General features: G+C 36.9%; 1 protein-coding gene across 1 annotated transcript in view; it reads right to left on the reverse strand.

The window, feature by feature from the left end:
• Window positions 1-16,014, reverse strand: part of LOC124798416 (murinoglobulin-1-like) — a 288,271-nt gene that overhangs the window by 113,393 nt on the left and 158,864 nt on the right. Inside the window, exons 18-22 of the mRNA XM_047261813.1 lie at window positions 10,364-10,446; window positions 6,464-6,579; window positions 6,227-6,377; window positions 4,953-5,191; window positions 4,605-4,872 (exon numbers count right to left, since the gene is read on the reverse strand). Coding sequence (XP_047117769.1) covers window positions 4,605-4,872; window positions 4,953-5,191; window positions 6,227-6,377; window positions 6,464-6,579; window positions 10,364-10,446 — 857 coding nt within the window. The remainder of the gene's footprint in view (window positions 1-4,604; window positions 4,873-4,952; window positions 5,192-6,226; window positions 6,378-6,463; window positions 6,580-10,363; window positions 10,447-16,014) is intronic.

Genomic DNA, 16,014 nt, shown 5'->3' on the forward strand with positions numbered 1-16,014 from the left:
TTTTGTGTTAGTAAAGAACCATAAAAGATTGAAGGAAACTAACTCAAGAAGTTCAAAATTTGTCAAGATATTCAGAGTAACATTTGAGGTGGAACACAAGCCACATCCAAATGTCTTTTATGCATTACATGCTCAGTTAAAGCGCAAAACCAGATATATGAATATTGTGGATCTCCAACCTTATAAAATAAGAAGAAATCATAACAAAATTGGGACTGTTATGAGGGCTATGCAGAAAGTAACAGATGGTTTGTTCTATCAGTATAGTGGGCTGCAGTACAGCAGCCATCTTGGTGCCATAACATTCTACACTCAGTATGCAACTTCGGGGGGGGGGGGGGGGGGGGGGGGGGGGTCTGTGTCTCTGCTACTTTGTTTTCTGTGACATGTTGAAATGTGCGCTGCAATAGAAAACTTGCCACTTGTGTGATCTGAAAATAGGCTTTTGTTGACAAAAAACTGCAAACCACTTGAAATTTATCATGATCTTTGTGGTGTGTATGGAAAATGTATAAAGAGTGAAAGCCGAGTATGGCGATGGTGCATTGATTTTAAAAATGGCCATGCCAATGTTCAAGATGAAGACCACAGGGGTAGGCCTAGCCTCGTGAATGATGAACTATGGGTGAAAGTCAACAATAAAATTCGTGAAAATCAGTGTTTTTAAATCACAAAAACTTCACAACATTTCCTCCAAATTTCACGGAGTTCATTTCTACATGGGTTCTCAAAATCCTAACTAAAGACCGCAAAAACAGATTCTGGCTGCAGCACTAACCTTCCCTTGAGATTACAAGAAAAATGGTAAAAAAAATTATCAATCTTATGGTGTCTGTGGATGACACTTGAGTGATGCATGTCAATTGTGAAGCAAAAAGCCAATTGATGGAATGGGACACACAAATTCTTCCAAGAAACCGAGGAAGTGTTTACAAATGCTGTCAGCAAGAAAGATCATGACTACTGTGTTTTGAGATTCTAGGGGAGAGATTCTCATTTATTTCCTTGAATGTAGCACAAGAATTAACTCAGACAGTTATTGTCAAACACTGACAAAGTTAAGGTGGGCAATTCAAAACAAGTATCAGGGAAAATTTAGTACAAATGCTTTGTTTTTTCACAATAAAGCGCATCCACATATGGCCAATCATACCCAAAAGCTCCTACATGGTTTTGGGTGGGACATGTTTGATCATCCACTAAAAGCCCGGATTTGGTGCTGAGCAATTACCATCTCTTCCCAGTAATGAAGACATGGTTTGCTGCACAACACTTTGATATTGACATTGAACTACATGCAGTTACCAGTGGTTGCAATCATAGGCAACAGATTTCTACTGAGATGGTATTGAGAAACTTGTGCCAGGTACGATAATTGCCTCAATTCGAATGGTGATTATGTAGAAAAATAGATTAAAATGTGTATAATAAAATTTGGTTTTTCCATATTAATATTTTTTATTTCAAAACTTCTGTTACTTACTGGATAGTCCTCATATAAAAGTGCAGAACAATGAAAATTTAATGTGGGATCCTGCAAAATAAAAATAAAACTTGAACTGTTTGGCCACATGAAAATGTGAAAATACAAAGTATGACACAGAACTGATGATCAACAGAAGAAAGTGACAGAAACACTAGAGATTAAATGATTGTAGATTTAGAACAATGGGGAAGTTTTTTATGTTTTGTGTGTACATTGACCCATTATTTTTACAAACAGCTTAATAAAGTATAGTTTTCTTCTGTATATTCTGAACAGTGTTTTGGATTGAGTTATTCAACAAGCAGCAGTTAGCTAAAATATGGCCGCATCAGAAAACAGAGTAACATTTGAGTAGGAGCGCAGCAAAGCACATGCAATAACTCACATCTAGGACAGCATGTATTAGCAGCTGTGTACTGTATTTGGCTGGACTTACAACATGCATGATATGTCATTTTTTTTACATGTTAATAGCTGAAAAATAGAGTGAGTGAATCAACAGGGGCTGCCACAGTAGCACAGCAGCAGGATGAAGCAGTAAGAGCAGGAACTGACACTGTGCAGAGCATCTGAAACTAATCAGTGGCGTGGAGGCATGTAAGACTTGGTTTCAACTAGTACCAGCTGGTAACCTCCCTCCCCAAAACACTGAGCAAAGTGGCTGGAGGGTGGGCCAGAGCTAGCTCACATAGATACTGCTTACAGTAGATATGGCATTGTACTCTTTAAGTGAAAGTGTGGATGGTACCCACTGCAAGTCACATTACACCCCAGTGTTTCAAATAGTATCTTATTTAAAATGTGTGTGACAATTATGTGTAGTCAATTGATTTCTTTTACAGCAGACAGATGTTGCTTTGCTCTTTTGGTGTTCCTTACACATTCCTCAGATGTACTAAATACACACTAAATATAGGTTTATCTTAAATAAATACACTGAGTTCCTAGACATCTTTAAGAACTATACTATGTGAAGGGTATGTTATTTCTCTGGAAAATTGTTAGCAACAGTGATTAACTTTAGTATAGGTGCATTTTTGTCTCAACTATAAAGATTAATGCTGATTTCCCTATGTTAAAAATACCTGCTTCTTGATTTAAGAATTTGAGAACATGTTAATTTTTGAGTATCTTTTCTAATTGCTTGTGATGCACAGTATTTTTATGAATCTTAAATGCATTCTGTATAACTGATGAATATTGATATTTTCACATTTGAAATGTCGAAAGTTTTGATATGCAGAGCATTTGAAAATGGAAAATGAATAGTTTTTGGAATGTCGAATTAATGTTAATTTTGAATTTGTGCAATCTTATGATAATCTTAGTGCTACAAAAACTTTGTAAAAACTACTGTAAAATCTTTACATGTAGGTACACATGGGTACTGTGTTGTTCATAGTAAATTCTCAGTGCATGATTAACAGAGGAGGGCACCATTTCTTGGAGTTTTTCTTACATTTTTGACTCTGTGGGGTCTTTTTAGTTTAACTTTTGAATTTCTTATGGTTACCAGACAAATTTTGCTGTTCTATATTTAATTTTTATTTCCAAGAAATTGTTTCTCAAGGTACAGATATCAATACTAGTACTACCTCAAATCTTACCCTTTCTCTATGGACCAAAGCTCACAGTTGATGTAGAAATACCTTGTTAGTTAGGAAGGGGATGACCTTTTGACATCTGCAAGAAATGCATGCAAGCAGAGTGAGGTCATACAGTATATATGTAAAAGTCTGGATGTGACCCCACTGGAAAGCACAGTATTGCAAAGTAGTTAGTCTTAAGTACAATTATGCCTTAAGAACCAGTATTTTCTTTATGGTAACTGGGCAGAAGCAATAGCTAACTTTCATGACAAAGTGAACAGTGATTGCGTTCATGTAGCTAAGTGAGTTGTTAGACGAATGTAGAGATCATATTCATGAACTGAAGATATAATAAACTAACTGTCAACTAAAAATTTTTTCATTCAACAATCCTTACCCATCACAGTATATTTGCTGGGAAAGATTATCGAAGAGAGGAAGCCTTTCATTTAAGAGGACACACGTCACAGCATCACTTAAGCATATAGTCAGGACATTATTATAATGTATTACATGTGCCTCAGGCATAAGTTTGTTTGCACATATTGTTCTTACTAAAGATCAATATTAATGGCTCACTTTCAGTGGCTCTGATATTGCTGATGTCCTAAATGGTTCAGAAATTACAGTTAAATGCTGTTGGTTGAGGAACCCACATAGACTGTACATGCTTTCAAAACACTGCAACAAGCCAGTTGGTGGTAGCATTTAAGGGTGACAGTTAAGCTGTATCCTAGAAGTGCAGACAAAAGGTAATTTTGAAGTATAATGAATTCAGAAGCAATAAGGGAAAGTAACTCAGCTGTGTTTGTGATTAAATATTCACGTGAAGTATTTTGAAACAAAAGTATGTACAATAATGAGTTTTGAGGAGGTCAAAGATGGGTATGGGAAGCCATTAGCAGCATAGGCAAATTAATTTTTTACATTTCTATGTACAAAGGTTAAACACTGGAATAAGTCTTGAACTGTTCTGGGTGAAGTAACTAAGGAAGTGAAAGAAACTAACTTATATGGCTAAGCAAGATGAATTATGTTGGGTTGAGGCAGGATGACATGGGACCATAAACCTGCTACTAGTGAACAAATAAACTGTCTTAATCTGAGTGAATGTTATTATTTCAGAACAATTGTTAAATATAGTTCTCTAAGCATACAGCATGCACTGCAGATGTTGGTTTAGGCATGCAGTTCAATTAAATAGTCATCGACTTACCTGATGTAACACACCTCTTTCACTTGCCCAATTTCTATAAATTTCAGCGAACACTTTACTGTAATTATTTAAAAAGCACAGACTGGGGGGGATTACAAGCCATGCTAGAACAATGATTTTACCTTAATTATTATCATTTTTCTTCTCAAATCTCTGAGAAATAACTGTCTGCCATTGTTTGCAGTGCTTTTCAACTTTACTAGTATACATTACTTTCAGAGTTACAATCTCCACACACATGAAGTTCAAGATTATAAGTATCATCATATAAATCACACTTACTTATAAGTCTATATTTCATTGAAAGTCATACCTTGTTTCTCCCACCACAACAGATCCTGTTGAGTTAAAGCATTTCCCATTAAGTGGCGCAGTGACTCTGTTGCCAATACTCTTTCCTCCAGCAAAGAAAATGCATAGGTTGTAAGAGCCAATGAATAGACATCCAGCTCTTGGTCACCTCTTAGACAATAGAGAGCATTTGAAGTAACAGAAGGTGATAGGGGGAGGCCGGCCTCCAGTAAGGAAACAAGCACATATGCAGTTAAGGCTGATGATGAACTTTCTTCTGATAAGCCTCCCTGCAGTTGAATTTAAGAGATTAAATAAATAAGAACAACAGGAAATAGATATTATTAATACTTTGATATCATTAAATTACCTTAATATCTTTTTGAAATACTTGCCCCACTAAGGGGAAACAACCATTCTCTAACTGCTTCTTAACTATCCAGTCTATGCTGACTTTTAAATCATTTTCATCTATAAATATATATTTTCTGGCTTGAGCAAATGATTTAACAACAAAAGCTGTCAGCCACATGGACCCACTTGGATCTGAGTCTCCAAACGCTGAGTAAGACCCATCTGTTCGACGATAATTGAGCTCACGCTGGTATCCTGCATGTGAAAAGTTCATCATTATTCTGCAGCTGTTAATGAAACATGACATTACAAAAAGTGCAGAAAATGTAACTTGATTATTCAGAGACAACTATAATGTCTTAGTGTCCAGAACTAATTTCATGTTCTAGTCATATGAAAACAACAATCTACATAAAAACTTATTTAGAACTTTAAAGCTAAATATAAAATGTTTTTAAAATAAAATGAGTTTTTTGTTTTCATACATGTGGAATATATGCAAATGTGTTTCTGATCACTTAAGCAAAAATGGATCTGATTAATTCCTACTGCATTGTGTCATTATATTTGTGTTGTTATGAATGCCAATTAGAAAGAGGATAAAACCCAAAGCCACCACAAGGCAAACTCCTCTGCAAGAGCACCAAGCTGACTAAGGGGTACAAATTTTTATAATACTATTATCTAGCTACCAATCGGCAAGGAAAACTCATTCAACCATAAAGGGGATATTAAAATAGTAGGCTCTATATTTTGAAATGGAAATGAGCGTACGGCATTGTGGGCAGGGAGTCCCCCATTTGGGGAAGTTCAGCTGCCGAGGGCAAGTACTTGTTGCATTCGACGCCACACTGGGTGACTTGCGCGTCAGAGATGGGGATGAAATGATGATGAGAACAACACAACACCCAGTCCATGAATGGAGAAAATCTCCTGCCCCAGCCAGGAATCGAACCCGGGCCCGTTGGCATGGCATTTCGCCACACTGACCACTCAGCTAATGGGGGCGGATTTCTATATTTTAATTAACATTAAACAGGCCAATTTATTGTAACAACATGCATGCAATTGTGTGTGTGTGTGTGTGTGTGTGTGTGTGTGTGTGAAATAAGCCAAGTAAAATGCAATCAAATAACAACATACAAAGCAACATATTTTATTAATATGTATCTTCTTCAGATAATTTTAATCTGAACACTTCATGAAGATTGTAGGTGCCAACTGAGTCAGCATTTATCATTATTAGATGTAAATCTGCATATAAAAACCCAGAATTTGATCAAATCATACCTTTTCTCAGATTTTTCACAGCACTTTGTTTTAGGGCCAGATTCATCTGATTAGTTGCAGACATGTAGTTGATTATGAGCAAGTTTGGCACAAAAAGAATCATGTTTTGTTCACCACAACCCATTGGCATTCGAACCAGGTGCTCTAAATTCTAGAAGGAAAATAATAGAATGTCATCATTAGTATAATGTGATATAATAAAAACAGAATGCTGAACTATGACCAACATGTACTGACATGCAATGTTGGAGCAAGCAAGTCACCAACAACTTTGATCTCAGCTCTGGCTGAATCCTCAACAATGTCTTGTGGTATTTCTAGATTCCACCTCACTACAGATTTTTGGGTAGTATCTGAAACCAATACATATAACAATTACACATTTTGGTGAATCTTATCTTTAAGGCTAAAAATTGTTCAACTCCTGATCAATATAGCCATTATTGTGCATGAGAAAAATATTAATGCACATAAAATCTGTGTGAATTAGGCTGGCTAATTCACAGAATTACAACACTTATTTCATTAATTTTTAGGGGTAGAATAAAAATCTTACTTATCAGTTTTTTTACATAATTGTACATAATGACACACTTTAAAATAGTTAGATCCATGTTATATTAAGATTTTCATAATGAATCTTTCACTCTTCATTGGAGAGTGCATTTTTATAAAATGTCCTGGCATATTAAAACTGTGTGGTACATCAGGACTCAAAACTGGACTCTCGAATTTAGCAGGCAGTGCTTATTGATCTAGCTACAAAAGCACACAGTTCCTGTTCAGCACATAGTTTTAATCTCAACTCAACTAAGCACCTTCATGTCAGTGGAGTGAATATAAACTACCCCTTCACTTAGTGCACTAAGGTGGCCCACTGGCTTGCTGAAAATTTAGGTCACTTGTGAGGAGCCTGTGATAGGACTGTAAGCTCTTGCACTGCTCACTGGTGAAAGACTATGGCAGAGGTATAGAAGCCCCATGACAACACGTATAAAATTCTCACACCTAAGAAGTCCTCCATCACTGGCCTGAATTGTGCCCTGTCAGCAACCAAGATGCATCTCCTCATCCAGTTTCCAGTGAACTAGTTCTTGCATCAATACTGTCCTCTATGATGCACAGTGAGCAGAGATAAATGTGTAGTGGATTCCACACACTATTGTGAGGACGTGGTTCTGCATGGCACAGCTGTTCACTAGATGTTATTGTTGGTGCATTGAATTGGCAAGTGATTTACTACACCTCTGCACTTCCTTCTGTTGTTAATACTCATAATAGGTCAGCTATGACTCCAATCAGCAACATGTTGTTGTTTGTGACAGATGAATATACAATTATGGCTTTTCCCAAATGAAGGTATTCATGAATGGTTTCAACATGTAGGCTTGTCACAAGTTCAATGCCTACACAATATTGAAAACTGAGCGCTAAACACCTCAGAAGCTCACAAGGTAAATGGCTCAAATGTGCCATTATCATGTATCATACATTAGGATGGTTAATGCATGTGTAACATCATCTTAATCATCTGACACACTGAAGTATTACATTTCTCATCATAAAAATATATCATCACTTATTATTAAGGTAAAGTTATGAGACTCAGTGCCCAAACTGATCTTCCCTGAGGTCAGTTTCTGCCAGTTTTTCCACTCATCTGTAAAGAATTCATGTTAGTATATTGCAGCCATGACTTATTAAACTGATATTTCAGTAATTTTCACACCTGTCAACACCTGGTTTCTTTGAGATTGGAATTATTATATTCTTCTTGAAGTCTGAAGGTATTTTGCCTGTCTCATACATCTTGCTCACCAGATGGAACAGTTTCATCATGGCTGGCTCTCCCAATGTTATCCGTAGCTCTACAGAATGTTGTCTACTCCCAGGGCCTTGTTTCGACTTAGGTCTTTCAGTGCTCTGTCAAACTCTTCACGCAGTATCATATCTCCCATTTCATCTTCATCTACATCCTCTTCCATATCTATAACATTGCACTCAAGCACATCGCCCTTGTATAGACCCTCTATATACTCCTTCCACCTTTCTGCTTTCCCTTCTTTGCTTAGAACTGGTTTTCCATCTGAGCTCTTGATATTCATACAGGTGAGTCTCTTTTCTCCAAAGGTCTCTTTAATTTCCTGTATGCGTCCTGTATGCGTCTACATCCTTACATTTGTCCTCTAGCCATCCCTGCTTAGCCATTTTGCACTTCCTCCCAATGTCATTTCTGAGATGTCTGTACTCCCTTTTGCCTGTTTCATTTACTGCATTTTTATATTTTCTCCTTTCATCAATTAAATTCATTTGTAAGGCAGCGTGGAGGGTACAAATCATACAGGGAGACCAAGAGATGAATACGCTAAGCAGATTGAGAAGGATGTAGGTTGCGTAGGTGCTTGGAGGTGAAGAGGCTTGCACAAGATAGAGTAGCATGGAGAGCTGCATCAAACCAGTCTCTGGACTGAAGACCACCACAACAACAACAACAACAACAACACGAGACTCAGTCAGCCATTTATATTCCTGCTAAACACTGTAAAACGTTATCAACCCCACACATTACTGCAGCTGTAGTATGATGTGTGAATCATAGTCAATGCTAAAAAAGTGGGAAGTGGGAGTACTGAGGAAACTAGGAATAGCAAAAGTTCATCAGAGTGAGGGTCAGTGAAGAATGAGAAAAATACTATGAAAATTCCTAGTCATGAATAAATGGAGGAGAATGATGCTAAATAATAATAATAATAATAATAATAATAATAATAATAATAATAATGTAACAGAAAGAAAAAAGCAGTGTTGCAAGACTGCAGCATGTCCCTAACAGTCCCCAACCTTTGAAATTTAGTCCAACTCTTGTTTCGCTAGATAATTCCGATGGCAATGGATGTTGAAACAGCTAATAAAATTGAATTTTCCAGGTAGATTAAAACTATGGCCCAGATGGGGATCTGAGCTTTATCTTTGGTATTTGGGGATAATTTTGTACCATTGGTGCTATTTGAGCAGTCCTCACAGACTGATTCAAAGCTTCAACCTGCAGAAAGGTATAGTAACAGCTTAGGGATTAATTACAGTTTGCAATTATGAATTTTTACAAAACCACTGTGAGCAGAACTTACCCTGCAAAGAAAATATACTAAAATATCTTGCCTGATAGAGAAGTCCAAAGGTAACTTTGGTGATGGTGAAAAGGATGGATGGTACACTTTATATAGAAAGTAGTTACATACTTTTCATTAAGGATGCTGGGAAAGGAAGTACTGACATAAAATTAATTGGTAACAGCCCTCTTACCATATAATACTCTTCCAAATCACATTAAATAGTAACTTTTTTTAGTTTTGAATAACAAAATCTTATTTTCTAATACAAAAAATCATTTAAACAGTAAATAGCTCCATGTATTACCACTGTTTCCTAAAAATGCTGATACATTTTTATGTTATGCTGGCTGCCCAGCAAAAGTAGCGTTTCTTGGAGGCAGAGATTGCTTCTAGTGTGTCCACACCAAGTGTCAAGTATGCATAATCAAACAATGGAATGTCCAAAATAAACTAACAACAATATGGAAAGTTTAGATTGTTACTTATCATGTGCATGAGGCATTGAGTCACAGACAGGCACAATGAAAAAGAATGCCAGAATTGTTCAGCTTATGGACTATGTCCTTCATCATAAGTAGAAAACACACACATTCACAAAAGCACAACTCACACACGTAAGGTCACTGTCATCTCCGGGCAGTAAAGTTCTGACAGCACCTGTTATGAGATGAGTAGCAACAAGCATTTTGCAGCTCACCTCAAATACAGTAAAGCTGTGTGTGTGTGTGTGTGTGTGTGTGTGTGTGTGTGTGTGTGTGTGTGTACGCGCGCTTGCACATGTTTGTGTGCGCGCGTACATGTGTGTGTGAGCACGCGAGTGTGTGTGTACGAGCGCGTTTCTTGAAGGGTCTGTAAGCTCAATCATTCTAGCTTCCTTTTTTAGTGTGACTCCCTGTGACTCAATGCCTTCTCCATGTAGTGAGTAGCAACCAATCTTTCTCAATACTGTTGTTGGACACTGTATGTATAATAGGACAGAGGGATGAAGATTTTATTTAATCCAAGAATAACTGAAAACACTTACTTTCAGAACAGATAAATGATGATTTAGTAATTTCCACTGGAAATCCTTCAGGCTCAATCAGAATAGGTTTCACAACAGTATCCCTGTGAACAGAAATGCATGCAAACTTCCTAAAACATGTTATATCACAGAATGTTAGGAAAACCAAACTCAGATTTAGTGTTTATTTAATCATTTCTTTACTTAAAATTAATAAACTCCACAAAATATATTTAATTCTTAATCTTGATCAAAGAAAATAACATTTTATCTCCAATTTATAGGTTGAGGCATTTGGGTTTGACCAGGAACATTGTTTTCAAGTTGTGGTCCAATTTGAAGGATTGTTGCCTATGACCAGTTGGGACAATATACGATGATAATCAGGTTTTACAGCTTTACCTTTTGGAAGAAATTAATTTTATCATTCCTTTTGGGCCTAAACCAGCCTCCATTCTGCCACATTGTATGAGGTTAATTGAAAACATTTTTGTGAGTCACAATCAATTTGTACAGCATTCTACTCTGACCTGATTATTATTATCTGATGGTTCATGTGGCACAAAAAACGTACATTTTCTCTTTGCCAAAGCCATATATTGACATTTGAAGTGCAGTCTGCCTGATGCAAGTATTTTCTCTATTGTCCACCATTGCTTTGCAGATTTTGTTTCCTCTTTTCATGCTGATGGAACCTCTGTATTCTCCCTGCCCTTACGCACATCTTATGTACACCCACACCCACAACAAACTCTCTTTAAGTGCATCTTCAGGCAAAGATTAAAATAGCACAGTTTCATTCAAGGTTAGAACATAATCATCTACTTCTGCATCTACACCTATACGCCACAAGCCACCTTATGGTGTGTGTCAGGGGTATTATGTGTACTACTGTCACTTCTTCCTTTTCCTATTCCAGCTGCATATGGGTTACAGGAAGAACGATTGGTGGTAAGTCTCTGTGTGGACTTGAATATATCTAATTTTATGTTGTTGATCTTTTTTTGAGCTACATCTAAGAGGAAGCAGTATGTTGCTTGACTCTTTTTAGAATGAACACTCTCAGAACTTTAACAGTAGCCATACAATGATGCAGAAGCATCTACATCTACACTTACATCAATACTCTACAAACTACCAGTTATTAAGGTTTTTGCTGTTCCATTCATGTACGGAACTTAGGATAAATGATTATCTGAATGCCTCTGTGCATACTGTAATTATTGTTATCTTTTCCTCATGAACCCTATTTAACTGATATGTAAGAGGTTATAGTATATTCCTAGAGCCCTCACTTAAAGTCGGTTGTTGAAACTTTGTTAGTAGCATATCTTCAAGGGTCTGCCAGTTTTTCTTCAACATATCTGTGACACTTGCCCAGGGGACATACAAATATGTGACAATACTTACTGTCCTCTGTATATGTTCTATATCCCCTGTGAGTCCTATGTGGTATGGGTCTCACAACCTGAGCAATATTCTAGAATGAATCACATGAGTGATTTGTACACAATCTCCTTTGTTGACTGATTGCACTTCCCTGGTATTCTACCAACAAACCGAAGTCTACACCTACTGTACCCACAACTGAGCCAATGTGATAATTTCATTTCATATCCCTTGGAAGTGTTACACCTAGCTACTTGTATGAGTGGGTCAATCAATGATGATTCATTGATATTATATTCATAGGCAACTATGTTTCTTCTTCTTCTTCTTCTTCTTTTAAAAAAAATCAAGATCTGACTGAATATTCATGCAGCTTCTTTCAGACAGTACTTCATTATATGTAACTGCATCATCTGCAAAAGGTCTAAGGTTACTATTAATATTTTCCATAAGATCAGTAATATATAACATGAACAGTAAGGGTCCCAACACACTTCTCTGGGGCACACGCAATGTTACTTCTACATCTGACTGTGGCTCTCAACAGAAGATAAGATGCTGCATCTTCCCTACCAAAAGGTCCTCAATCCAGTCACAAATTCTGCTAGATATCCCATACGATCATACTTTTGACAATAAGCATAAGTGTGGTTCTGAGTCAAATGCTTTTCGGAAATCAAGAAATACTGCTTCTACCTGACTGCCTTGATCCAAAGCTTTTAGTACATAATCTACATCTATATCTACATCTACATGGACATTCTGTAAATCACACTTATGTGGCTGTCAGAGGTTTCATTAAATCACATTCACAATAATTCTCTGTTATTCCAATCTCAAAGAGTGCACTGAAAAAATGAACACCTATATCTTTCCAAGCAAGCTCTGATTTCCCTTATTTTATTTCGATGATCAGTTCTCACTATGCAGAAATCAACAAAATATTTTTGTATTTGAAGGAGAAAGTTTGGAATCAAAATTCCATGAGAAGATTCCACCACAACACACACATTTGTTTTAATGTTGTTCACCCCAAATCCGTATCGTGCCAGACACACGCTCTCCCCTATTTCACAATAATACAAAACGTGCTGCTCTTCTTTCAACTTTCTTGATGCAATCTGTTAATCCCATCTAGTAAGGATCCCACACTGCACAGCAGTATTCCAAAAGAGCACAGACAAGCATAGTGCAGGCAGTCTCTTTAGAAGACCTCTTACATTTTCTAAGTGTTCTGCTAATAAAATGCAGTCTTTGGTTTGCCTTCCCCACATTTTCTGTGTGTTCTTTCCAGATTAAGTTGTTCATAATAGTAATTCATAGGTATTTAGTTGAATTTACAGCATTTAGATTTGATTAACTTATTGTGTAACTGAAGTAAAATGGATTCCTTCCAGCACTCATGCGGATGACATCACACTTTTCATTATTTGGTGTCAATTGCCAATTTTCACACCATGCAGATATCTTTTCTAAACCGTTTTGCAATTTGTTTTGAGCTTCTGATGATTTTACAAGATGATAAATGACAGCATCATCCACAAACAACCTAAGACGGCTTCTCAGAGGTCTCCTAAATTGTTTATTTAGAGAAGGAACAGCAGAGGACCTATAACACTACCTAGCGGAAGCCAGAAATCACTTCTGTTTTACTTGATAACTTTCTGTCAGGTGCCATAAACTGTGATGTCTCTGACAGGAAATCACAATTCTACTCACATAACTGAGATGATATTCTATAGGCACGCGATTTGACTGTAAGTCACTTGTGTGGTACAATGCCAAGAGCCTTCTGGAAATCTAGAAATACGGAATCAATTTTAAATCCCTTGTCAATAGCACTCAACACTTTGTCTGTGAAGAGCTAGTCGTGTTTCACAAGAATGATGTTTTCTAAAACTGTGTTGACTGTGTGTCAATAGCTCATTCTCTTTGAGGTAATGCCATTCTCTTTGAGGTAACTCATAATGTTCCAACACAATATATACTCCAAAATCCTGCTGCATATCAACGTTAATGATATGGGCCCATAATTTAGTGGATTACTACTGCTGCCTTTCTTGAATATTAGTGTGACCTGTGCAACTTTCCAGTTTTTGGGTATGGATCTTTCATCAAGCAAGCAGTTGTATATAATTTTTATGTATGGAGCTATTGCACCAGCATACTCTGAAAGGAATCTACCAGTAATTGCTATATAGTCTGGACCAGAATACTTGCTTTTATTAAGTGATTTAAGCTGCTTCACTACTCTGAGGATATCTATTTTTAAGTTACCCATGTTAGCAGTTGTTCTTGATTCAAATTCTGGAATATTTACTTCATCTTCTGTAGTGAAGTGATTTCAGTTTGTCGTCGATAGTATTTCCACTGCTATCATGCATTCATTGTGTCTTTCTGCTAGCATACTTTACATATGACCAGAATCTTTCTGGATTTTCTGTCAAGCTTCACGACCAAGTTTTGTTATAGAAAAGCATCTTGCATTGAAGGCCATGTTAAATTTTGGGCTTCTGCAAAAGTTAACCAATCATGGAGATTTCTCATTCATTTAAATTTGGCATACTTTTTTCATTGTTTCTGCAACAGTGTTTTTTTGTGTACCAAGGGGGGGGTCAGCTCCATCATTTCTCAATTTATTTGGTGTAAATCTCTCAATTAGTGTCAATACTATTTCTTTGAACTGAATTCACATTTGATCTACACTTAAATTGTTATCTTGGAAAGTGAGGAGATTGTCTTTTAGGAAGGCATCAAGTGAATGTGAGAGAAGTACAAGTTGGGTTTCAAGTGTTCAGTGTTTTTGGAACCCATGCTGATTGGCTTGGATGTTGTCATTCTGTTCAAGATACCTTATTATGTTTGAGCTCAGAACACATTCTAAGATTCTACAACAAATCTATATCAAGGACATTGGACGGTAGTTCTGTGGATTACTTCTCTACCCTTCTTGTAGACAGGTGTGACCTGTGATTTTTTCCAAGAGCTGGGCATGGATTTTTTGTTTTAGGGATCTATGATAGATTATAGTTAGAAGAGGGACTTGCTCAGCCAAAAATTCAACACAGAATCTGATAGGGATTCATTTGGGCCCTGGAGCTTTATTCAGTTTTAATGACTTCACAGTTTCTTAACTCCACTGACACTAATTCTGATTTTACTCATCTATTCAAAGGCATGAGGATTAAATTGGGCAATTCTCCTCAATTTTCCCTCATACAGGAACTCTGAAAATGGAATTAAGCATTTCAGCTTTTGCTCTGCTACCCTCAATTTCAGTTCCTGTCTCATTCGCCGGAGCCGGACACTAACTTTGGTGCCACTAAAAGCCTTTACATACAACCAGAATTTCTTTGGGTTTTGCCAAAGATCATTTGACAATATTCTACTATGATAGTCACTGAAGGCTTCACGCTGTACTCTCTTGACATCCAAATGCATTTCATTCAGTTTCCCTTTATCTATAACCATACGCTTTGTTTTACACCTATTATGCAGTACTGCATTTACTCGAATCTAAGCCGCACTTTTTTTCTGGTTTTTGTAATCCAAAAAGCCGCCTGGGGCTTAGAATCGAGTGCAAAGCAAGTGGAAGTTCTGAAAAATGTTGTTAGGTGCCGCCACAACTAACTTCTGCCGTCGAATATATGTAGCGCTACACAGGCATGCTCTGTAGGCACAAAGATAAATACTGGTGCCAAAACCTCCACGTCAGTAAATAAATTTAAAAAAAGGTGGAAGACGAGCTTTTTTTCTCCGCCCCAAGTTTCGACCACTGCATTTTCATACATTATCCAACGAAGTAAATACAAATTCCGTATTGTTCATCTTCGAATGTAGCAGAATTTCAATGCACTATGAAAATCTGACATGCAAGACTGTTTGGGATGTTTGTCAATATGGCCAACTCTACTTTCTGAATTTTTTCCTACCTGTGAGAAGAGATGGTTGCTAATAGGAACCTGATGAAATGTGAATCACATGCAGTATTCCCTTCACCATAAGAATAATATGAATATCAACATTTTGCCATGTATTCTTTCGTGTTTGCTGCTATCTCATTTAAATCCTGTCTGCCTAATAAACTACAAAACTGGAGTGAGACAACAGCAAACGCGGAAGAATATACGTATCGTGTCATGTTTATATTCGCATTATTCTTATGCCTAATAGTGATACAGTCAGAAATGAAGCACGGCAACTGACTAGATTTTTAATTCTAAGATGACTCTAATTTCTGTGCAGAATTTGATGTACTAAAGAAGCGGCCGCAAAGATTTTGA

This window comes from Schistocerca piceifrons, chromosome 5 (genome assembly GCF_021461385.2).
Source record: "Schistocerca piceifrons isolate TAMUIC-IGC-003096 chromosome 5, iqSchPice1.1, whole genome shotgun sequence".
Lineage (NCBI taxonomy): Eukaryota > Metazoa > Arthropoda > Insecta > Orthoptera > Acrididae > Schistocerca > Schistocerca piceifrons.